The sequence below is a fragment of the Ctenopharyngodon idella genome, chromosome 11 (genome assembly GCF_019924925.1).
Source record: "Ctenopharyngodon idella isolate HZGC_01 chromosome 11, HZGC01, whole genome shotgun sequence".
NCBI classification, from domain to species: Eukaryota; Metazoa; Chordata; class Actinopteri; order Cypriniformes; family Xenocyprididae; genus Ctenopharyngodon; species Ctenopharyngodon idella.
Genome location: NC_067230.1, coordinates 17,119,670 through 17,145,389, shown reverse-complemented (window position 1 = coordinate 17,145,389; position 25,720 = coordinate 17,119,670). Strand labels below are relative to the sequence as shown.

The following is a 25,720-nucleotide window of genomic DNA, read 5'->3' as shown; positions in this document are numbered from 1 at the left end:
TTTTGAACAAGAACAGAAACAATGTTTCTTTAATGACATGAATTCCTCATCTTCCTCTCTCTCTCCACAGACATACAGTAGTTTCCATGGCAGCTGCAAAGAAAAGCCATTTTTTTCTCTTCCAAACCCTGTTATTTTTCTTCCCCATAGTGCTCGACAGTCTTATGTGTGTGTTTTATGAGGGATTGGCTTTTTTAATCATAATGTAAATGTCTGATTTTCACTTTATTCAGTGAGTCACTATGTATACATATGAGTAGATGTAGTTATCAATAAGTTCAATTCACATTTATCTTTAGAGCGCTTTTCACAATACAGATTTCAAAGCAGCTTCACAATAATAACAAATTCTGTGGTAAAGCCAATAGTGTCATTATACAGCTCAAGTCAGTTCATTGTTGATTCAGTTCAGTGCAATAACTATAAAGTTCCTTAATTGTGCATACATACTGTATATACAGTGTATTTGTGCACATACATGTACGTGTGAGCGCTATGACAAACTCCTGTACACTCCACTACACTCTGAACAAGCAAAAGACACAAGATAGTAGTGTTTCACATTTGTCATATCCGTGCGCCTGTAGAGTTATTATACAAAAACACAATTAGTTTCATTTAAAATAGTTTTAAATTAAGGGTTTGCTTTTTCAAACACGAAATATTCCTGATTTGACTGTACTGAGACTATTTGAATAAGAACTGAACTGATCTGGACGATGAAATCACTGTTTTCTACAGAGCTGCTTTATAACTGAATTGAACTCATCTCATATTTCATGATCTTTACAGAGTTATTGAATGGAACTGGATCAACACTGAACTGACCTCAGCTGATCATTGACACTAGTTGGTTGAAGATCGAAAATGCAGCTTTATTGGGACAATTCAGAATCATAATCCATATATCAGGCAAGAGTTCAAGCAATCCAAAAGAGCAACCAGGCAGAAAACACAGACAAAAGAAAACAGACAGAGAATCTAAAAAGCAAGACACATGAAACCAAGATAATTCTCAGCAATGCAGTGTAACAACATACAAGACTTCACAATGAAATCATGAATACACAAGGCTTATATAGGCAGAGTTAACAAGGTAATGAGACACAGGTGGATGTAATCAGAACAGGCAGTGGGTTATGGGAAATGTAGTTCATAATGAGATAAAGCAGATGGAAGGAGTGCCCTCTGGTGGCTATCACAGGCACTCCGGCAGGCAGGAGTGACAGTCTCTTAGTTACGTTTATCCTGTCACCGTTTAAACTGCCCTGTCAGTCATCTTGTCACAGTTAAAATCCTAAAACTGTGCATGGATCTGCACTTTGGATACTAACCAGGAAAAGTAGACCATCTGGGTATCTTTGGAATACTTATTTCAACATACTACAATTTTGGGAAACACTAATTCTAATTTCAGATACTATTTAGGACAGATAGTATATGAATTGGGAAGCAGCATGTGTGTTAACTGTGTTCAGCTAATGTTGAATGCTAGCTATAGCAGTGCAAGATGTAATTTACTGATTTTGTCTTTGGTTTGAAATTAAAAAAGGGTTTAACAGTTTTAACTTCTGTAAAGTAAGAGTACTGTTTTTTTGGACAGTGGGTTATGGGTTAGGATGTCTGACTAACAGAATAGATGTTACAAACCCGATTCCAAAAAAGTTGGGACACTGTACAAATTGTGAATAAAAAAGGAATGCAATAATTTACAAATCTCATAAACTTATATTTTATTCACAATAGAATATAGATAACATATCAAATGTTGAAAGCGAGACATTTTGAAATGTCATGCCAAATATTGGCTCATTTTGGATTTCATGGGAGCTACACATTCCAAAAAAGTTGGGACAGGTAGCAATAAGAGGCCGGAAAAGTTAAGTGTACATATAAGGAACAGCTGGAGGACCAATCTGCAACTTATTAGGTCAATTGGCAACATGATTGGGTATAAAAAGAGCCTCTCAGAGTGGCAGTGTCTCTCAGAAGTCAAGATGGGCAGAGGATCACCAATTCCCCCAATGCTGCGGCGAAAAATAGTGGAGCAATATCAGGAGTTTCTCAGAGAAAAAGTTATCATCATCTACAGTGCATAATATCATCCAAAGATTCAGAGAATCTGGAACAATCTCTGTGCGTAAGGGTCAAGGCCGGAAAACCATACTGGATGCCAGTGATCTTCGGGCCCTTAGACGGCACTGCATCACATACAGGAATGGTACTGTAATGGAAATCACAACTTGGGCTCAGGAATACTTCCAGAAAACACTGTCGGTGAACACAATCCACCGTGCCATTCGCCGTTGCCGGCTAAAACTCTATAGGTCAAAAAAGAAGCCATATCTAAACATGATCCAGAAGCGCAGGCGTTTTCTCTGGGCCAAGGCTCATTTAAAATGGACTGTGGCAAAGTGGAAAACTGTTCTGTGGTCAGACGAATCAAAATTTCAAAAAGTTCAAAAATCAAGAAGTTCTTTTTGGAAAACTGGGACGCCATGTCATCCGGACTAAAGAGGACAAGGACAACCCAAGATGTTATCAGCGCTCAGTTCAGAAGCCTGCATCTCTGATGGTATGGGGTTGCATGAGTGCGTGTGGCATGGGCAGCTTACACATCTGGAAAGGCACCATCAATGCTGAAAGGTATATCCAAGTTCTAGAACAACATATGCTCCCATCCAGACGTCTCTTTCAGGGAAGACCTTGCATTTTCCAACATGACAATGCCAGACCACATACTGCATCAATTACAACATCATGGCTGCATAGAAGAAGGATCCAGGTACTGAAATGGCCAGCCTGCAGTCCAGATCTTTCACCCATAGAAAACATTTGGCCCATTATAAAGAGGAAGATGCGAAAAAGAAGACCTAAGACAGTTGAGCAACTAGAAGCCTGTATTAGACAAGAATGGGACAACATTCCTATTCCTAAACTTGAGCAACTTGTCTCCTCAGTCCCCAGACAATTGCAGACTGTTATAAAAGGAAGAGGGGATGCCACACAGTGGTAAACATGGCCTTGTCCCAACTTTTTTGAGATGTGTTGATGCCATGAAATTTAAAATCAACTTATTTTTCCCTTAAAATGATACATTTTCTCAGTTTAAACATTTGATATGTCATCTATGTTGTATTCTGAATAAAATATTGAAATTTGAAACTTCCACATCATCGCATTCCTTTTTTATTCACAATTTGTACAGTGTCCCAACTTTTTTGGAATCGGGTTTGTAGTATCTGGAGGAACTATAAGACACGGAAGAGGCTGCGTTCAGCATGTGACAGTGAATTTGATTTGAATCATAGATGGTTGTTGAACAGTTCTCTTCTTTTGTCCACCATTCTAGAACTATTCGGGAGCACCTGGGAGAGCAGGAAGTGTCCATCTCCCTGACAATAGACGCCGTGGAGGAGAGCGACCTGGGAAACTATTCATGTTATGTGGAAAATGGCCACGGAAGACGACAAGCCAACATCCAGCTCAGCAAGAGGGGTAAGAAACACTTAAGAGGATTGTGCGGCGGATGCTAACATTTGAAACCTATGTTTTCTATGAATGTACAGTACACACCGCTGCTACCATCAGCATCCACCAATTCCATAGTCTTCTAATCAATTCATTCACATTGTTATAAAGGAACCTGCATCACAAAGGTTAAAAGATGCGTTGTGTCATTTTTTAGCCAATTTTTCATCAGCAAGTTTAACGCTGTTTAACATCCATATCCGTGTGGCTTGCTGATTATTTACCAGGAGCTCTCAGTTTTGATGAAAAACAACTCAGTGTTAAAGTGATTTTAGAATAAAATCTAGTTATGATTGGTCAATGTGACAAGCTGTGGTCTCAGGCAACCAATATCCTTCCTGATTTTGGCCTGTTTTTGATTTATTATCTGGAAGATAAAGATCACAGATTTTGTCTATAAACATACTGTTTGAAAGTTGTAAACTTAAAAAAAAAAAAAAAAAAAAACGAAATGTAGAAATATCCCTAACTCTGTAGGGTTTTTTTTTTTTTTTTTTTTTTCCGGAGTTCAGACAGGTTTTTCCATGTCCGTGTTTGCTCATTGTGAACTTGTCATGATGTTTCTTAACATTTTTCGCCCTGCCTAACTGGATATTTCTGCACCATTAAGGTTTGTTTTTTTTTCCCTTAGAGACCTAGTTGCCTTTAGTTGAGAATATTTTTACATAATCATTTCTCTTTTAAAATATGAATCTGAAAAATGGCTTTGATGGCAGACTGATCCTCTTCATTCTGTACATGAAAGAGATTGACTCTGAGAATGAAGCTGGGCAGATTATGCTGCAGTTGAGATTTACTCTTCACTCTGATGTTTATTTCATGCCTTCAGTGCTCTGTAAGTAAATATACATCTATATGGACAGATCTCAGTTCACTACAACACTTGACATTTGTTTTTCTTTTAAATTCAATGGCTCAAATCAGAATCAGAATCAGAAAGAGTTTTATTTATGTTTACACACACAAGGAATTTGTCTTGGCCACAGGAGCTTCCATTGCAGAAGAAAGTACAGACATAGTGCAGACATACATAGGAATTACACAGTAGAGATGAAATATAACAATAATATAAGAAAACAAACATTTAAATAATGCAATATAATATAGTGGTAGAAAACTTGTGAAAAAAATATATAATTGTTTTAATTAATGTACAGATATGTTATTTGCAAGTGTACAGCTTATGTAATTTATAAATGTGCAATTTCAAGATGTTATGTACAAATGTACAGTTATTGTAGACAGTGTATATTATGGGAGTTTTTAATTGTTCAGGCTCAATATAGCCTGCGGGGAAAAACTGTTTTTGTGCCTGGCTGTTCTGGTGGTCGGTGCTCTGTAGCGCCAGCCAATTCAAAGAGAGGGTAGGCTGTGGGGTCCAAAGTGATTTTCGTAGCCCTTTTTCTCACTCTGGAAGTGTAAAGATCTTGAAGGTTGGGCAGGGGGGAGCCAATAATTTTCTCAGCCATCCTGACTGTTCGTTGTAGTCTCCTGATGTGTGATTTGGTAGCTGAACCAAACCAGACAGTTATAGATGAACACAGGACAGACTCGATGATGACCGAGTAGAACTGTTTCAGCAGCTCCTGTGGCAGGTTGAACTTCCTCACCTGGTGCTTTCCTAGTGTTCTGTTTTTTGAAGACTCAGCTTATGTCTTCCACACAGACCTTAAGCGCAGGTTGGATGGCAGGAGGGGCAGGAAGGGGGTTGCAGGAGGTGTTTGGTGTATGTGTGAAATGTGGATCAGAGTGGGTGTGAGGTGTGAGTCTGGGCTTTTCAAATCTGCAGTAAAATGCATTTAGATCCTCAGCCATTTGTTGATCCTCCACACATTTGGGGTATGGTGACTTGCACTTTGTTGCTCCTCAGGCTTGTCCAGAATGACGGGTCGTTGGCTGAAAACTGTTTTTTCAGCTTTTCAGAGTAGCTACTTTTAGCCACTCTAAAAATGAGGGAAATTTAAACACCTGTTTGCCTAAGAATACATGTCCTGTTCTGTTTTTTGGTGTTCTGCCCACACACACATCCAAGGGTTAGGCTTTTAATGATGAGTTATAATCAGATGACCAAATTATGTTTTGCGTTTTGGTCGTGAAGGAGAGTGTGAAAGTATCAGATGACTCTTTCCTTCTCTGATTGTGGTGCACCAGCCAAGGAAGAAAAACTATGGTTTTCAAACATAGTTATGAATGGACTCTTGTGGCTTCTCTTTCTTTCAGCCACCACTGCCACATCCAAAAGGTCCTAAAAATTTTTTTTGGTGGACCAGGCTTAAAACCTTGGGAATTAGTATCAAGATGGGTGGAGGGCAGAAACTGCCTGTGGACCAAAGAGAAGTCCTGTCCTTCCCGCGCTTGAGGTGTCTGTCAGTTGTTCTAGCATCCTTTTCTGATGGTGTTGGACATTTGTTTGTGCTAGTCCACCAAGATCCACTCGAAATGTAGCAAACCTTTCTCCACTGTTGCAGTCAGAAAGGGGCCCTGCCATAAAACTGGGCTCTGGAAAGTACTGTTCACCACAACACAACAGAATCAATGATCCACAAACCCATCTGACATGCTGACAGACTAGGTCATCTGATTAGTAGACGTATCTGCACAACACTTTGACTTCCTTCTAGCTGTAATGTTGCAGTAATGTAACACAGTAAAGCATTAAAAGAGGAAGGAAATGTTAAAGTGTAAGTGTTAGAGGCTAACAGTAGCTACATTTACATGGACACCTTTTGTTTCAATCGGAATGAATTTATTCTGATTGAAGAATCCGAACGTAGTATTTACATGACCACTAAATAAAGTGATCAGGTTGATGTGCGCATTTATATGTCACAAGCTTCAAATCAGAATTGATTTTTTGACATGACAGTTTCCCACTGTTTGCGCATACTAACCATTCTTCTACATTGCTTCTTTTCTTTGTTTTAAAGAGCAGACTTAATATCTATCTATTTTGGGTCCTAATTTAGGAAACGAAGAGCACATGAAGCTTTGTGTCGTGCTGCTTATATTTATCAAGCAGCAAAAACGCCCCTTCAACTCATTCCATGCATCTGTAATGATTAGTCCAGACTGAAGGTGAGATGATGAACCCAAGTGCAGTTTATTGAATTATCTAAACTGAACAAACAAAGCAACCAGTTGACTTGAACTTGAACAGACTTGAACAGACTTGAACTTGAACAGATTTGACCTTGAACAGACTTGACTATAAGACTCACCGACAGCAGGGTTACATAAACAATACACAACAAAGTAACATGGGGAAGACAATGGCTTTAAATACAAGAACAAAGAGAACACATGACTATGGCAACCAATGAGCAAGGAACATGAGAACCAATGACAGAACAGAACTCAGAAACACATGACCATATCCAACCAATGAGAACATGACACATAGACTAAGGGAGAACAAGAGGAACAAGGGAAGCATGGCACAAACAAGCAACAAGAATAAAACTACAAAATAAAAGACATGAAAACATGAACATAAACACAAAACCAAAACATACGTGACAGACCCCCCCCTCTAAGGGTGGCTCCCGACGCCCAACAAAATCAAAACATGACAGTCCAGGAGGGTGTGGAGCAGAGGCAGTCTTGGGGGAGGGATGGTGGGCCAGGCCCGTGCAGGGGGACAGGACATGACAATGGCGGGCCTGGGCCGTGGAGCGAGGGCGGACCTGGGCCGTGGAGCGTGGGCGGACCTGGGCTGTGGAGCGTGGGCGGACCTGGGCCGTGGAGCGTGGGCGGACCTGGGCCGTGGAGCACGGGGTCCCGGTGCACTGGAGGACCTGGTCCGTGGAACATGGGCAGACATTGACTTTGGAGCAGTGGTGGGCCTGGATCATGGAGCAATGGTGGCCCTACACCATGGAGTAGTGGTGAGCCGAACTCCGCATCCGCTGGAGCTTGGTACCCATAGTCCCCCCCCCCCCCAAAAAAAAATATTTAGGGGAAAGTTGGGCAGACGTGATGTAAGGAGGCTCTGGCGTGGTAGCCTTAGCGTGACAAGGCTCTGGCATGGCAGGCGTGGCAGCCGTCTCGGCTGAGGGCTCAGGCGTGGCAGCCGTCTCGGCTGAGGGCTCAGGCGTGGCAGCCGTCTCGGCTGAGGGCTCGTCAGAGGCTGGAGTCCCCTCTGGACGCTGGTCAGGGGCTGGAGTCCCCTCTGGACGCTGGTCAGGGGCTGGAGTCCCCTCTGGACGCTGGTCAGGGGCTGGAGTCCCCTCTGGACGCTGGTCAGGGGCTGGAGTCCCCTCTGGACGCTGGTCCGGGGCTGGCGTCCCCTCTGGACGCTGGTCCGGGGCTGGCGTCCCCTCTGGACGCTGGTCCGGGGCTGGCGTCCCCTCTGGACGCTGGTCCGGGGCTGGAGTCCCCTCTGGACGCTGGTCCGGGGCTGGAGCAGATGTGTGTGCAGCCCACACACATAAAATAGCCGTGGCCATAATAGTCAGCGCTGCATCCTCTGGATACTCTGGTATGGCGGCCATCTTGGGATGAGTCTCTGATGTGGGCATGGTGGGAGCAGGCCCTGGCGTGGCAGGCATGGCGGTGGCAGACGTGGCAAGCATGGCGTGAACAGGCCCTGATCTGGGAGGCATGACATGAACAGGCCTTCACTTGGCAGACACGTTGTGGACAGTCTGTGGCTTGGAAGGCATCACGTGAACAGGCACTGACCTGGCTGGCATAACGTGAACAGTCTGTGGCGTTGAAAACATCACATGAACAGGCACTGACCTGGCTTGCTTGGAGTGAACAGGACTTGGCGTGGCAGGCATGGCGTGAACAGGTCCTGACATGGCAGACTTGACGTGAACAGGTACTGACCTCGCAGGCATGACATTAACAGGCTTTGGCGTGGTAGTCATGGCGTGAATTACTCCAGACATGACAGCAGGGGAATGAAGACTCTCTGATGTGGTGGGTACTGGGGTTTTGTGGGACTCCTCATCCACAATTCCCACAGTAAATGAGGAACCACTTAGCACAAGGGCATGATCTATATATTCCTCCAAGGACCAGTGAATCTTTCCGCCAGGAAGCCATGAACGTACAGGTTCATTAAGTCCATGGCGAAAAATGTCTTTTAGCGCCACGTCATTGAAATCCACATGACAGCACACGTCACAAAAATCCTGAACATAATCCTTAATGGATTGTTTACCTTGACGGAGGCTCAAGAGGCGAGAAACTACAGGGTTCATTGTAAGGGTTGTGTATTCTGTAACGATCCAGTCCAAACTGAAGGTGGACCCAAGTGCAGTTTATTGTAACAGTGTGAACAAACAAACAAAGCAACCACTTGACATGAACTTGAGCAGACTTGACTAAGAGCAGACTTGACTAAGAGCAGACTTGACTAAGAGCAGACTTGACTATGAGACTCACCGACAGCAGGGTTACATAAACAATACACGACCAAGAAACATGGGGAAGACAATGGCTTAAATACTAGAACTTAGAGAACACATAACTAAGACAACCAATGGGGAAGTGACACAAGAAACAAGGGAACCAATGACAGAACAGAACTGAAAACCACATGACCATAACAACCAATCAGAACATGACACATAGACTAAGGGAGAACATGAGGAGCAAGAGAAGCATGGCACAAACAAGCAACATGAAACAAACTACAAAATAAAAGACATGAAAACATGAACATGAAAACAAAACCCAAAACTGTATGTGACAGCATCATACGTCATTGCACCATTACTTCATTGCACATGCACAGTACTTTCCAGTGTTGGTTTTCAATCCGATCAAGTATTTACATGTCCTCCCGATTGTATTAGAAAAGGTTTGATTACTACTAGTTCGATTACAGTCGGATTATTAGGCTCAATGTAAACGCAGCTACTACAAATGCCAAATACTTCACACTAGTCTCTCTCTCTCTCTCTCTCTCTCTCTCTCTCTCTCTCTCTCTCTCACTCACTTTCGTGTGTCTCCTGCTTTCTTGATCTTTTGATAATTACAATCACTATCAGTGCTTATAGTAAGTTATTAATGAGGCCTGCAGGCGCTGTTCTGTTTCTGGTTGAAGATGTTGAGGCCAATTTAACAGCATCTGTTGCCTGTTTCCCTCACTCATCTCTCTTCATTCTCTCCTCACATTAACTTCTCTCCTTGTCCTTGTGTGTCTATCTGTGTATGTGTATTTTGATGCCTTTCTCACCCTGTGTTTAGTCTCTTCAAACAGAAGATGATCCATAACTGACTGAATTCAGGAATTCCACATGAGATACATTTTGATCCTGGTACATTAGTCTGGTACAGTGTCCATCAAACAGATACATTGAGAGTTCAAGGAGTTTGAAAACAGCCACATCTCAGTAGCCACAGCCGGTGCATCTGTTGTATAAATGAGGCCGTTTCCTCACCTCAGTCTTTCATTCCAGAACATTGAACACAAACACGTGATAGCAGCCATCATCTCCGCTCTCTAAAACAATCCAAATTTTACCACCGATAAACAAAGCTGCTGATGCAGACCTGACATAACACTAGAGCCCAAGACCGGCATCTGCTGGATCTGTCAGGTCTGTTGCAGCATGAACTCTGCCCATTTAAAGAGCATTCATCTTCATCCGCCACTGCAGCCGAGTAGAGGTGAATAATTCTCTCGCATTTAACATTGCAGCAGCGACTTTCTCAGATAGTCAGCTCGAGTACAGAAGAACATCACAAACACATTGCTGCTGTTGGCCTCATTTGGACAGGTGTGATTAGCCCCTGACTGCTTGATGTGCACTCATTCTTCTTTGTCTGGCACATCTGTGTGACATCTGTGTTTCAGGAATGACCTGCACAACAGTGATGTAGTTGTGCACGTGCCAACAGTCAGTGTGTTCAGCAGAGCAACACACACACACACACACACACACACACACACACACACACACACACACACACACACACACACACACACACACACACACTTGTATATGTGGTTTACAGGGACTCACGATAGACGTAATGATTTTTATACTGTACATACTGTATATTCTATCCCTCTCTACTAACCCTACCCCTGAACCTACCCATCACAGGAAACTGTCTGCATTTTTTTAATTAAAAAAAACAACAAAAAAAACAAAACCATTTAGTATGTTTTTTTAAGCCATTTGGTTTACGAGGACACAGGAAGTGTCCTCATAAACCATGTTTACGTTGTAATACCCATGTCATTATACACATTTGTGTCCTCATAAACCATGTATACAAAAACACTCATGTTGGATCCCCTAAGGACAAGGATTTTTATTGGATTACTATTTTATTGATTTTTATTTTTATTGTCATGGATATTGTTACCTTAACCACATACACGCACATAGAGGAATACATGAAAAGTTCATTCACTTTGCATTTGTTTGAAATGTTTAACACACATAAAGGAATGGACAGTGTCAGGCATCCTGAGCTGAAGGACAGATGTGTGTATCTGACCTCATCACTTTGTTCACTGATAGAGTGAGTGAGTGTGTGCTGATGTATGTTGTGCATATTATAACTGTCTCTCTCTGTTTCTGTCTCTCTCTCAGCAGAGCTCATGTATACGGTAGAGTTGGCTGGAGGTTTGGGAGCCATTCTGCTGATGTTGATATTTTTGGTGTCCCTGTATAAGTGTTACAGAATTGAACTCATGCTCTTCTACAGAAATCACTTTGGCAGTGAGGATGTGGACGGAGGTAAGAAATATTATAAAGAAGTTCTAACAATCTGAATAGAGCACCTTAGATAAAGACAGATTCATTAATATTCTTTTCTTGAGTCATTATGGTGGATAATTTTTTGATTTGCAGTTTTTCCTACACAATAAATTAATCAATGAAGAGGCATGAGATATTGAAATGCTTTATTGGCCAAGCATTTGGTCAGATTATTGAGAAACATATTTTTATAAACATTAACATTTCCCAAGAAAGGGATTTTTAGCTTATTTGTTTTTCTCATCATTTTGTCCCTCAGATATAGGCTGATTGCATATACGAATAAACATTGAAACACCATAATCATTATAAACAATCAGTAGTTTCTTTAAACTATTTATGTAACTTCTGCTTTTGGGCCTCTGTGGCAGACGGGGAAGGAATATAAGAAATAGGAAGGCAGAGGGACAGTAAAACACCTTTGACTTTAATTTACTATGAAACTTTCTCTAATTGTGCTTTTCTAGGAAGGCAAAAACTGATTTTCCATTTTCTCAAAGTTTAAAGGAATCAGGGCTTGTCCATTTGTAGTGGACAGTGTGGCACATTCTGCTGAAGTCAACACTGAGACTTCCTCATAGACACACAGGCAGATTTATTCAAACTCATAGTGAATTTCATCCACATATGTGAAGAAAAGTGAAGAAAACACCTGTCATTTTAAAGTCTGTTACCGAAAGCTGCTTTTCATAATAAAACTCTCTTTCATAATTAAGTGGCAGAGGTTTGTGAGTATATTTCATGTTTGTAGCTACCAAATTCAAGCCTTTTGAGATCTTAATCCTTCACGAACGCAGCCAAGATGTGTTCCGGTGTGAAGGCAATACTGTAGCTACTGCTCAGGATCAAAAATACTGCTAATACTTACAAGCTATGAATGCATAGTGTGGTGAAGAACTGTTTAATTGTGAGTGTCCATTCTGTTTGTGTGTTGTAAGAAAATAAAGACTATGATGCATACGTGTCCTACACTAAAGTGGATCCAGACCAGTGGAGTCAGGAACCCAGAGAGGAAGAACGATTTGCATTGGAGATTCTGCCAGATGTTCTGGAAAAGCATTATGGGTATAAACTCTTCATTCCTGACAGGGACTTGATCCCAACTGGAAGTAAGTTTCATTAGTTGTAAGGTGTGTGTAAACATGTATGACTATTGGCTCGTTTCCACCAAGTGGTATGGTTCAGTACAGTACAGTACGGTATGCATTTTTTTTCGTTGTTGTGAAAGTTTGGGACCTTCCTTTGGCGTACCAACACAATAGTACCAGTACCAAAAGGGTGGAGCTACAGTCACTGCAGAACGTTGATTGGTTGTCAGACAATCTTCACTTGCGCGTGCTACAAGGGGAAAGACAACACAATACCCGTGCAACACAATGTGTATTTTTTTTGGCTGTTTTTCTTTTGCAGCCTTCAGCTTTTCCTCAAACAAAGCTGCTGTATGTCCTCCATTGTTGTTTACTTTCACTTTCTTCTTCACACAAGAATGACATCAATCACTACTTTCCAGCATACACCACGCCTATCAAGTAAGAGGACTGTTGGCAGTGGAAACGCAAGCCAGATCAAGGTTTACCATCCCGAATCATACTGTAGTGAACTGAACCGAACTGTACCGCTTGGTGGAAACAAGCCATATGTGTGTCCTTGTTTGTGTAGAGTTGCATCTTCATCCTGTTGAATGTTGTATGGAGAAAGTTTCATGTTTATTTTCAGCATCATTTTTCATTTCAAGTTACTTTTGTTTGATAAGCTTTTATTTGTTTGGTCTGTGAATAATATTTAAGATCTGATATCTGTGCTTTCAATGAGGCTTCTTGTACATTATTTGTTTGTATTTGTATTTCTTAAGTTTGTGTTTTTGTTTGCTCATGTGATTCAACACATATACTGTATCTGTCTTGCCCTTCTTACTTGAAAAATTCCATGTGTGTTTTGTCTACACTTCTGTCTGTTGTCTGGGGACTGTTAGATGTTAATATGGGACGAGGTGATCATAATCAGGGCTAAACAAAAGGATTGATTTGTGTTTAGGAGATAAACTCATAATGGATCTTTAATGAGAGGCTCAAGCCATGGGACAGTGTACATTTTCTTACTCTGTTAGCTTTGTTAGCCCTGCAGTCCCTCAGTCCCATATTAAGCTGGATAAACTGGTGATTCTAACTGAAAATCCTAAGGCAAAAAGATACAGTTATGCCAGTTTCTCTTGTGGAAGTCCTCACTTTTTTTTTTTTTTTTTTTTTTTTAAGTTTATGCTGAATCGGCTGATCAGACTTTCAATGTTGAAATATTTATGTCTAGGTTTCAGCAATGATCATTTCCAGGATGACACAAGACTCCTTAGAGGTATTCTTCCTTAGCCTTTTACACTTGTGTCAACAAATCTGACTCACACGCTTTTACAAACTTCACCTTTGGGGGAAATTGGGACATGGCGCTGATTTAGGTTGAACCGATCATCATCATTTTCTGAATGTCTAAAATTAGAGTATCTAGTTCTTCTGTTAGAGAACAAGTGCATTAGTGATTTAGGGAAAGAATGGTACGTGAGTGTTGAACAGCATTATTATGCTTTTACTATTTATTATAAAGTAGGGCTAGAAAGAGAGTCTGTCTGTCACTGCCCACAATTTCCATAATAAGACCTTTTAGACTAGATGTGTCTAGCCATCTAACACACACACACACACACACACACACACACACACACACACACACACACACACACACACACACACACACACACACACACACACAGAGACAGAGAGTTCACTCTCTTACACTCTTTTTTGTCAGGTTTAGGCCAGAATAATGCAGCACTGAACGAGTTTCGTTTTCTCATCAATGCTATTTTAGGTCAATATATAAAACTGCCTCATTCAGAGACTTCGGCTCCATGAGGTCAGAGCAGGATTTGTGTTTGATGTCGCTTTGTCTGTCCTGTTCCCCCGTCCTGTGTTTTCAGTGTGTTCCTTCATCGAGTCATTCTGCTGTTTTGTCACATATTAGTGAAGTTCTTTGGCAGAGAGTTTTACTCTACATGCAGTGCAATGCTATGGCAGTATTTAGGACACATTAGATTTGTGTTTCCTTCTGTTTTATTTGCATGAAAGCAAAGATGTTTGAAATTTTTAACACATGGAAGCTACTGACGTTCTGCCTCTCTCTCTCTCTCTCAGCCTACATTGAGGACGTGGCTCGCTGCGTTGACCAGAGTAAACGTCTCATCATCGTTATGACGCCTAACTATGTGGTGAGGCGCGGCTGGAGCATCTTTGAGCTGGAGACACGACTGCGGAACATGCTGGTCACCGGAGAGATCAAAGTCATCCTCATCGAATGCACTGAGTTGCGGGGAATCATGAACTACCAGGAAGTTGAGGCTCTCAAACATACCATAAAACTGCTAACGGTCATCAAGTGGCCGGGACCAAAGAGCAGCAAGCTCAACTCCAAATTTTGGAAGCAGCTGCAGTATGAAATGCCCTTTAAGCGGCCTGAGCCCAAGCTGTCGCATGAGCAGGTGCTGGATGTCAGCGAGCAGGGCCCGTTTGGTGAGTTGCAGACAGTCTCTGCAATCTCCATGGCCGCAGCGACTTCCACCGCCATGGCCACTGCTCACCCTGAGCTGCGTTCTACTTTCCACAATACGTACCACACGCAGCTGCGACAGAAGCACTACTACAGGAACTATGAGTATGACATTCCTGTCTCTGGGACCCTCCCGCCTCTGTCATCACTTAGCAACCAGCACACTTACTGCAACATCCCCATGACTCTACTGAATGGCCAGCGAGCGCAGGGGAAGTTGCCCCACGAGCAGCAGCAGGCCATAGAGGAGCAGCATGTGAACAATGCTATGCTGCCACTGTTGCCCCGGGAAACCAGCATTTCCAGTGTGATCTGGTGACATCGCTGGGAAGTGACCGCTTCTATTGGTCGAATGTTAATGGCACTTTTTAAGACCCTTAAAAACCGCTGCTGTTGACTTTGCACCATGATTCACAGGGATTCGAAACAATGTGAAATCTCAAAACAGGTGGCTGAGATGACAGATTACAAGAGCCCATTCAGTTTCATTCCCTCACAAACAGCTCGTTCATATAGTCTCAAGGAATACAGGGTCTTGTACATATTGTTTGCAGTTTCTTTGTAGCATCTTTTGTTTTCATTTGAATTTTTTTTTTTTTTTTTTTTTTTTTTACCATGTCTGATTTGTTCTTTTTCTCCTTATAAAATGACTGAGCAGAGACACGTGAGACAGAGTAAAGGCTGATGTGTTTTTCTCTTGACCTACTGTTTGAAATAATACTTGTTTTCTAAGTCATTACAGAATTTGTGCCGTTGTGATGTTTTTTTTTTTTTTTTTGGTTGGTTGGTCAATGAGATCTAAGAAAAACACACTATTATGCAAATGCTACTGAGGCCTGAAAGCTCTTCTTCCTGAATGAACAGCCGAGCAGACGACATTCATGAGGAAAAACTAGATGTCATTATGATGCTCTAGTGTCTCTGCTGCTCTCTGTTTCTCTATTTAATATATTGAGACTTTCTATTTAGAAGAAAGAAGTAAAAACAGCCTTGCTGTTCAGCTTGATAGGGAGAACTTAAGAAAATCTGTAAATTATTTTAAAAGAAAAAGTATATTTTTATAACAAAAGGATTTGCTTGGGAAGTCATAAAATAAGTTACATTTCATTCATTCCACTAATGGAAGCACTGGAGAGACATTTTAGCTCATCAATTCAGAGAGAAAAAAATGACAAGAGTATTTTTAATGTCCCTGTCAAATCATGGATGAGCAGGGGAAAACCAGTATTTGTGTTTTAATTTTCCCAATGATACTGGCATCATTTCTGACTGCGCATAGCAACTAGATATGTATTCAATTTATGATATAATTATCTCTCTCTCTCTCTCTCTCTCTCTATATATATATATATATTTGCAAAGACATTTTCACATCAGAAAATGTGCTTAATCTGTCTCTAAATAGTTACATTACTTGTTCTCTTCACTGCACATTAAAACCTGTTAACCTCCACTGTAGTGCCTCCAGCTGCTCCACAACAAACACCGACTGGTACTGCATTCTATCACTCTTTATAAGGTACTTCCATCACATCACTTCTCTCCACCTCATCAGTGTGAAGTTTTACACGTTCTATTGTAGTAAATGTAGAAACTGTCATTAGGGGAAGGAGCAGACCTGGGCAAATTTTTACCTCATTTTATACAATGGGCCAGTCCTGTGTCAGCAACTAGGGGCAGCTTACACACACCTCTACTCTCGTAGCTTAATGCAAGACAAGTAGAGGACCAAATTTAAAGGAACGCAAATGTCCAGTGTTTTTATGAGAGGGTCAGTCAGTCAGCCCTCGTGTGCTGGACTGTCCAGGCATTCATTAATGAAGCTGCCCCGTCACACACACTGCGCACCCTAGTTCTGAGTTGTGCAGACGTTCAGCTTAGTTTTAGATGCCATGTTTTTAAGTCTCACTCTCAATCTAATGAAGGCTTTACATCAATAACTCAAAACTCTGTTAGCATGCAAATTAAGTGAAACCAAAGCTGGCAATTAGCGATGGGTACATATATTTTGCCTTTTCAGATGTGCTGGTGGATATATAATCCTGGATTTAAAATAGGAGAAAAGAGATCAAAATTCATTAATTCACAACATAAGACCCCATGTGTTATTTGCATTGCTTATTTTATCAGTAGTGCCAAAAGAATCATTGTTTAATATTAAGAACAAATCATATGCAAAAATCTGTAACTCACAGAGGTGGGAAAAAAAAAAAAAAAAAAAAAAAGGTCATGCCAACCTTCTCATTAAGCATTTCATCCTAAACAGACCCCAGATTTCCAGTTTGTAAATGCCAGCTCTGTTTGGAATAATCTGTTGGTGCTGAGCTCCTCTCACAATCACTGACCCGCTGAGGCCCGAGGGACTGATCTGAGAGAACACCAATCTAATTATTCCCACATTATTATTTTACTAAGGATTTTTTTCTTGTATTTTTTATTACATTGTGTAAATATAAATTGAAACGGTAATAAAATGAAGACAATCTAGCCACATTCATGAAAAAACTAAACAAAACAAAAAAAAAAAACAGTTGGCATTTTCCAACAGAGTGGCAAATTGTTTCATGAATATTTCTGATATTACTGATAAATAAATAACATAAATAACAATAATATTAATAATAATAATAATATATAGCACAGAATTTGTCTCTGGCACTTTCACCAATCTTACACTAAAGATTAAGGTTCTGTTTGTCTCCTGTTTTTGAATTTTTCTCTTTTTTATTCTGTATCTGCAATGTTAATTGAAGAGAAACCATCATTAATAATAATAAAATACACATTTATTAATATTTCATGTCATCCTATTTGTTTAAATTCACACAGTGAGTTATGAAACTGGGTTATAGCATAATGTAGAGGAAGATCAGAATAAGATGTTCAAAGGATTAATACAGGTAGTTTGAATTGGTTCAGGTTACTCTGCTTTCTGTTCTGTTTTGCATTGCATATGTGTGAGCGAGAGCAACCTGTCATGTGACGTGCATCTGCCATGGCTCTCACTTTCCAATTGAAAACCACCCATAGGCTGCATCTGAATATGCATACTTTCTACTATATAGTAGGTGAAAATCAGTATGTAATCAGTATTCATAAAATAGTAGGTGAAAAATACCCAGATGACTTACTACTTCCATTGAGATTCTGAAGTGTGCATCTGATAGACACTTTAATATCCCATGAGGCCACGGGGGAGGATTTGTGAATGACTCTGAAGCGAAGCGACTGACGCTGGTAGGTCACATGACAGTGAAAACACGACGAATTTAGTACATCTGAAATTTATTCATACTACCCATATTCATACTATATAGAAATTTGTTTTTTTAATGGTTACAAATGAAATACTTATTCAGAAGTACCTACTCAGTATGATTTCTGTCCAAATTTACCATTGGTATATGATTGGTTATTTGAATTGACTAACCATACGTTTCTCACATTATTAACATTGTTAAAAGTAGAAATACAATAATTAATGACCATGTAAATGAAAATAATAAAGTCCAGAATTAAAACAAGAAAAAGGGGACATCAAGTAAAGGGGACCAAATACAGTCAAAGTTTCCGTTTTTTTGCCTGACAGAATACAATAATGCATGCATGCATTGGCCTCTAAGGGCTTCCGTACCAGTTGCTGTTTCTCATTCTCTCCAAAGCAAGGAAAAAAATGCCATTTGAAAAAGTCCAGTCAGACAGCGACCCCTTGTGGTCTCCAAGGTAACACAAAAAACACAATCCTAACATTAATAAAAGGTGCAGCGTGTCATGTAGTGTTTTTCCAGCGGTGATGAGTGTTTACAGATGTGAATAGAGCCTAAGACAAAAAAAAAAAATATATATTACTGACAATTGTTCAATATAGATTTATATGACACAAGACTGGACAAAGAGTGCTTCCTTCTGATGTCTTTGATGTCTTAGGCAGGATGTTGGTTTTTGCTCATTTACCCAGAAAATGTTTAGCCTAAATGTTTTACATTTAGTTATAATTTAGTTATTGCTTTTACATGACTACTGAAACTAAGGTCTGACTCCAGAATCACACCAAGATTCCTGACTTGATTTTTTGTTGTTTGACCCCTAGCCTCAAGGTATGTGTTCACCTTGAGAATTTCATCTTTGTTTCCAAATGAAATGCAATGTTCTTTCTCATTATTTGGCTCAGTGGCAGCATGTACAGGTTGAATAGGAGTGGCACAAGAATTGAGCCTTGTGGGACTCCGTATTAATGAAAAGCTATTTAATATAATAAAGATTTTAATACAAAGAATTTGAATATTTTGAATACTAAAATCTGATGCAAACTTCCATTTGAGAAGCACCCAATGGAACTCAAGACCCACTTGCTTCAGAAAGGAGACACTGAAAAAAACCCTGTAATTTAAGGGACACAAAGGCAATTCCAAGCAAACTGAAAAACAGGGTGCATAAAATATTGGTGTGAGATTCTCTTAATGGATAAAATTATATTTTTTCTAACAATTTTCTTCAGAAATATATCAATGGACATGAAATGTACCCTAAATTGAAGAATGACCCAGTAATTTTAAGTATAAGGTTAACTTTATTAACATCTCATTATTCCTCTTGTACTGACAGTCGGTGTTCCATATCTTCATAGTCCTCAAGCACAACAGAACAAGACTTTTAGAGTAAGACTGAATTAGACAAGATTACATTTGCTTCATTTACTGTTGCACATTAGGACTATAGAATAAAATGTCGCCAGATGGCAGTATTGGCACACAATATTATTAACAGAAAATTACATTGTTCAAACAGTATTTCTAGATCAACCAATCCTAACCTGTAATGTTTGAGCATGTTTAGCTTATTTTATTGGTTTACTTCGTTAGTTAGTTAATTACTGTTTTATTCCCAGCATTTTTAATACAAAGTCAAAACTTTGGGTTTCTACCCTACTTTACCTGCCAGTGAAATCAGTTTGAACACAGTGAGCATCCTGAAGGATAAAAGTGATAAGTTCAGTTTTTAAACAACACACCATTGTCATGATGACAAGTATCTGCTGTTAAACAGATGCAACATAATAAAGTATTGTAACAAATAAAAAAAAATAACCAAGGTATTAGCATAAAAATTATTAGTATAGATAATATGTGTGGTTAGTGCTTCTTTGTTATAGTTTCTTTGCTTCAACATGGAACAAAGGATACTACGGAAGTCTTAAGAGGCCATGCATTATTATTTTATTTCTTGTTTTCTATTAATTTTCTTGTGATCTTGACATAACAAAAGTTGTTTTCTTGTGATCATAAAAAAACATTTCATATGTCTAAAAAAAGCAATAAAGTTGGTTTGATATTAGACATTTGATTTTTTCTTTAACATTAAATGACGTGGAGAAGAAATCTGAGCAAACAAGCTTAGTTTCATGAATTTATGATGCTCGGGAGGCTAACAGAAAAGTCTAAACTGTGATATTAATGTTGCCCACTAGAGGGAGCCACAGGATAAGGAATCGTGTAAGTCATATTTTCCTATGGGTTTCTATCCCTTTGAAGGGAAACAAATGCATAGATCTAGTTCATTTTTATAACTATGGTATCCTGACAGGATAGATTTATATAACTGGTGTAGACAGAAATCTGTGAAATGTTTATAGATTGTTAAATGTTTTATAGACCCCACTAAAGCATTTTTTCAAGTGGCCAGATATGATTAAACGCTTAAGTGCTAAACTTCAAGCATAAGTAATACAGACAGCATATTCACATATAACCTGACAGCAGTTCAGATAGTACAAGATAATCGGGACAATTTGGGGCCCAATTCTCCCCTTCCGACAATCTTATAACGGTAGTGTCCTGATTATCTTGATGGTTCTACAGATTATCTCATCAGATTTTCCTGTGGTGGGATGTGTGTTAAGAAGAGTGACTGAATCTTAGGGTTAGGGTTAGGTCTTTGCATGATAAAGCAACGTTAGGGTTAGGGTTAGGGTTAGGGTTAGGGTTAGGGTTAGGTTAGGTTAGGTTAGGATTAGGGTTAGGGTTAGGGTTAGGGTTAGGGTTGGTTAGGGTTAGGGTTAGGGTTAGGGTTAGGTTAGGGTTAGGGTTAGGGTTAGGGTTAGGGTTAGGGTTAGGGTTAGGGTTAGGGTTAGAGTTAGGGTTAGGTTATGGTTAGGGTTAGGGTTAGGTTAGGGTTAGGGTTAGGGTTAGGGTTAGGGTTAGTTAGGGTTAGGGTTAGGATTAGGGTTAGGGTTAGGATATAGGGTCCAATACCGGGGATGAGTCAATGACTGATCCTTCTTATCCTGTATATCTTGGGTTCTATAGGTCATAGATTGTTGAAACTTGGTATATATACTAATTAATGGGCGGGGAGTTGATTGAACTTAGTTTGGGAGCTCTAGCACCACCAGGCGTAGAGATACGGTATTGCACTCTACTATATATACATATATATGCAAATATCTGGTTCTCCTATGGTTAAGTTGGACTTGTGTTTTGGATGGGTAGTACTTGGGTTGGAGTTGGGTGGAGTTGTGTTGTTATAATTTATGTAAATAATAGTAATTAGGGTTACGATTAGGTTAGGTTTTTTTGAGTTTACAACGAACTCCCCCCATCACAATCTCACCAGATTGTGTGGTTTAAAGTAGGGAGAACGAGGAAAGGCACGGGCTGGCGCATGTTTGTGAGGGTGGAGGAACTGTGAATTCCAGTTTTGGGTCGGAGGCTAGTTTCGAAAGTTAATCTGTTCTTTAAGGTAGTTTCCAATTTGGGATTGATAACGTTTTGTTTGGTCTTAGAAAAACGCATTGTAGTGTTATTGACTGTTATTTTGGTTGCTGCTTCTGGTTTTTAGGAATGCAAAGTTTCCGATCTGAACTTGCTCTGGACCAGCGAACCGAGCCGAAGGCCCAAAGGCCACAGCCCGATAATCCTGATCCAGCATCGCACTCCCTCCAGCATTAAAGTATTACGGTATACATTTGCGAGATTGCTTGTCGGTAGGACTATGACAAGTAGATTTAGCGTAAGAGTCGGGTTGGAGTTTAATCGATTGAGAATCTAGTCGATAGGTCTGTGACGGATAGGTTTTGGGTAAGTTTAGGTCGGGCTATTCTGAGTAGGGTTAGAGTTAGGTTAGGGTTAGGTTAAGGTTAGGGTTAGGGTTAGGGTTAGGGTTAGGGTTAGGTTAGGGTTAGGATATAGGGTCCAATACCGGGGATGAGTCAATGACTGATCCTTCTTATCCTGTATATCTTGGGTTCTATAGGTCATAGATTGTTGAAACTTGGTATATATACTAATTAATGGGCGGGGAGTTGATTGAACTTAGTTTGGGAGCTCTAGCACCACCAGGCGTAGAGATACGGTATTGCACTCTACTATATATACATATATATGCAAATATCTGGTTCTCCTATGGTTAAGTTGGACTTGTGTTTTGGATGGGTAGTACTTGGGTTGGAGTTGGGTGGAGTTGTGTTGTTATAATTTATGTAAATAATAGTAATTAGGGTTACGATTAGGTTAGGTTTTTTTGAGTTTACAACGAACTCCCCCCATCACAATCTCACCAGATTGTGTGGTTTAAAGTAGGGAGAACGAGGAAAGGCACGGGCTGGCGCATGTTTGTGAGGGTGGAGGAACTGTGAATTCCAGTTTTGGGTCGGAGGCTAGTTTCGAAAGTTAATCTGTTCTTTAAGGTAGTTTCCAATTTAGGGTTAGGGTTAGGGTTAGGGTTAGGGTTAGGGTTAGGGTTAGGGTTAGTTAGGGTTAGGGTTAGGTTAGGGTTAGGGTTAGGGTTAGGGTTAGGGTTAGAGTTAGGGTTAGGGTTAGGGTTAGGGTTAGGGTTAGGGTTAGGATATAGGGTCCAATACCGGGGATGAGTCAATGACTGATCCTTCTTATCCTGTATATCTTGGGTTCTATAGGTCATAGATTGTTGAAACTTGGTATATATACTAATTAATGGGCGGGGAGTTGATTGAACTTAGTTTGGGAGCTCTAGCACCACCAGGCGTAGAGATACGGTATTGCACTCTACTATATATACATATATATGCAAATATCTGGTTCTCCTATGGTTAAGTTGGACTTGTGTTTTGGATGGGTAGTACTTGGGTTGGAGTTGGGTGGAGTTGTGTTGTTATAATTTATGTAAATAATAGTAATTAGGGTTACGATTAGGTTAGGTTTTTTTGAGTTTACAACGAACTCCCCCCATCACAATCTCACCAGATTGTGTGGTTTAAAGTAGGGAGAACGAGGAAAGGCACGGGCTGGCGCATGTTTGTGAGGGTGGAGGAACTGTGAATTCCAGTTTTGGGTCGGAGGCTAGTTTCGAAAGTTAATCTGTTCTTTAAGGTAGTTTCCAATTTAGGGTTAGGGTTAGGGTTAGGGTTAGGGTTAGGGTTAGGGTTAGTTAGGGTTAGGGTTAGGTTAGGGTTAGGGTTAGGGTTAGGGTTAGGGTTAGAGTTAGGGTTAGGGTTAGGGTTAGGGTTAGGGTTAGGGTTAGGATATAGGGTCCAATACCGGGGATGAGTCAATGACTGATCCTTCTTATCCTGTATATCTTGGGTTCTATAGGTCATAGATTGTTGAAACTTGGTATATATACTAATTAATGGGCGGGGAGTTGATTGAACTTAGTTTGGGAGCTCTAGCACCACCAGGCGTAGAGATACGGTATTGCACTCTACTATATATACATATATATGCAAATATCTGGTTCTCCTATGGTTAAGTTGGACTTGTGTTTTGGATGGGTAGTACTTGGGTTGGAGTTGGGTGGAGTTGTGTTGTTATAATTTATGTAAATAATAGTAATTAGGGTTACGATTAGGTTAGGTTTTTTTGAGTTTACAACGAACTCCCCCCATCACAATCTCACCAGATTGTGTGGTTTAAAGTAGGGAGAACGAGGAAAGGCACGGGCTGGCGCATGTTTGTGAGGGTGGAGGAACTGTGAATTCCAGTTTTGGGTCGGAGGCTAGTTTCGAAAGTTAATCTGTTCTTTAAGGTAGTTTCCAATTTGGGATTGATAACGTTTTGTTTGGTCTTAGAAAAACGCATTGTAGTGTTATTGACTGTTATTTTGGTTGCTGCTTCTGGTTTTTAGGAATGCAAAGTTTCCGATCTGAACTTGCTCTGGACCAGCGAACCGAGCCGAAGGCCCAAAGGCCACAGCCCGATAATCCTGATCCAGCATCGCACTCCCTCCAGCATTAAAGTATTACGGTATACATTTGCGAGATTGCTTGTCGGTAGGACTATGACAAGTAGATTTAGCGTAAGAGTCGGGTTGGAGTTTAATCGATTGAGAATCTAGTCGATAGGTCTGTGACGGATAGGTTTTGGGTAAGTTTAGGTCGGGCTATTCTGAGTAGGGTTAGAGTTAGGTTAGGGTTAGGTTAAGGTTAGGGTTAGGGTTAGGGTTAGGGTTAGGGTTAGGTTAGGGTTAGGATATAGGGTCCAATACCGGGGATGAGTCAATGACTGATCCTTCTTATCCTGTATATCTTGGGTTCTATAGGTCATAGATTGTTGAAACTTGGTATATATACTAATTAATGGGCGGGGAGTTGATTGAACTTAGTTTGGGAGCTCTAGCACCACCAGGCGTAGAGATACGGTATTGCACTCTACTATATATACATATATATGCAAATATCTGGTTCTCCTATGGTTAAGTTGGACTTGTGTTTTGGATGGGTAGTACTTGGGTTGGAGTTGGGTGGAGTTGTGTTGTTATAATTTATGTAAATAATAGTAATTAGGGTTACGATTAGGTTAGGTTTTTTTGAGTTTACAACGAACTCCCCCCATCACAATCTCACCAGATTGTGTGGTTTAAAGTAGGGAGAACGAGGAAAGGCACGGGCTGGCGCATGTTTGTGAGGGTGGAGGAACTGTGAATTCCAGTTTTGGGTCGGAGGCTAGTTTCGAAAGTTAATCTGTTCTTTAAGGTAGTTTCCAATTTAGGGTTAGGGTTAGGGTTAGGGTTAGGGTTAGGGTTAGGGTTAGGGTTAGTTAGGGTTAGGGTTAGGTTAGGGTTAGGGTTAGGGTTAGGGTTAGGGTTAGAGTTAGGGTTAGGGTTAGGGTTAGGGTTAGGGTTAGGGTTAGGATATAGGGTCCAATACCGGGGATGAGTCAATGACTGATCCTTCTTATCCTGTATATCTTGGGTTCTATAGGTCATAGATTGTTGAAACTTGGTATATATACTAATTAATGGGCGGGGAGTTGATTGAACTTAGTTTGGGAGCTCTAGCACCACCAGGCGTAGAGATACGGTATTGCACTCTACTATATATACATATATATGCAAATATCTGGTTCTCCTATGGTTAAGTTGGACTTGTGTTTTGGATGGGTAGTACTTGGGTTGGAGTTGGGTGGAGTTGTGTTGTTATAATTTATGTAAATAATAGTAATTAGGGTTACGATTAGGTTAGGTTTTTTTGAGTTTACAACGAACTCCCCCCATCACAATCTCACCAGATTGTGTGGTTTAAAGTAGGGAGAACGAGGAAAGGCACGGGCTGGCGCATGTTTGTGAGGGTGGAGGAACTGTGAATTCCAGTTTTGGGTCGGAGGCTAGTTTCGAAAGTTAATCTGTTCTTTAAGGTAGTTTCCAATTTAGGGTTAGGGTTAGGGTTAGGGTTAGGGTTAGGGTTAGGGTTAGTTAGGGTTAGGGTTAGGTTAGGGTTAGGGTTAGGGTTAGGGTTAGGGTTAGAGTTAGGGTTAGGGTTAGGGTTAGGGTTAGGGTTAGGGTTAGGATATAGGGTCCAATACCGGGGATGAGTCAATGACTGATCCTTCTTATCCTGTATATCTTGGGTTCTATAGGTCATAGATTGTTGAAACTTGGTATATATACTAATTAATGGG

The 25,720-nt window shown here is 40.5% G+C and overlaps 1 protein-coding gene across 6 annotated transcripts in view; it reads left to right on the top strand.

The window, feature by feature from the left end:
• Window positions 1–17,644, top strand: part of il1rapl1b (interleukin 1 receptor accessory protein-like 1b) — a 137,581-nt gene extending 119,937 nt beyond the window's left edge. For 3 of the 6 annotated variants that reach the window (XM_051913326.1, XM_051913325.1, XM_051913331.1), the window contains 5 exons: window positions 3,353–3,498; window positions 11,088–11,234; window positions 12,194–12,364; window positions 13,560–13,604; window positions 14,438–17,644. In XM_051913326.1, the coding sequence (XP_051769286.1) occupies window positions 3,353–3,498; window positions 11,088–11,234; window positions 12,194–12,364; window positions 13,560–13,604; window positions 14,438–15,168 (1,240 nt within the window). In that variant the 3' untranslated portion in view covers window positions 15,169–17,644. The remainder of the gene's footprint in view (window positions 1–3,352; window positions 3,499–11,087; window positions 11,235–12,193; window positions 12,365–13,559; window positions 13,605–14,437) is intronic. The other 3 variants (XM_051913327.1, XM_051913330.1, XM_051913329.1) reach the window with 3 other exon arrangements.
• The last annotated feature ends 8,076 nt before the right edge of the window (window positions 17,645–25,720 follow it).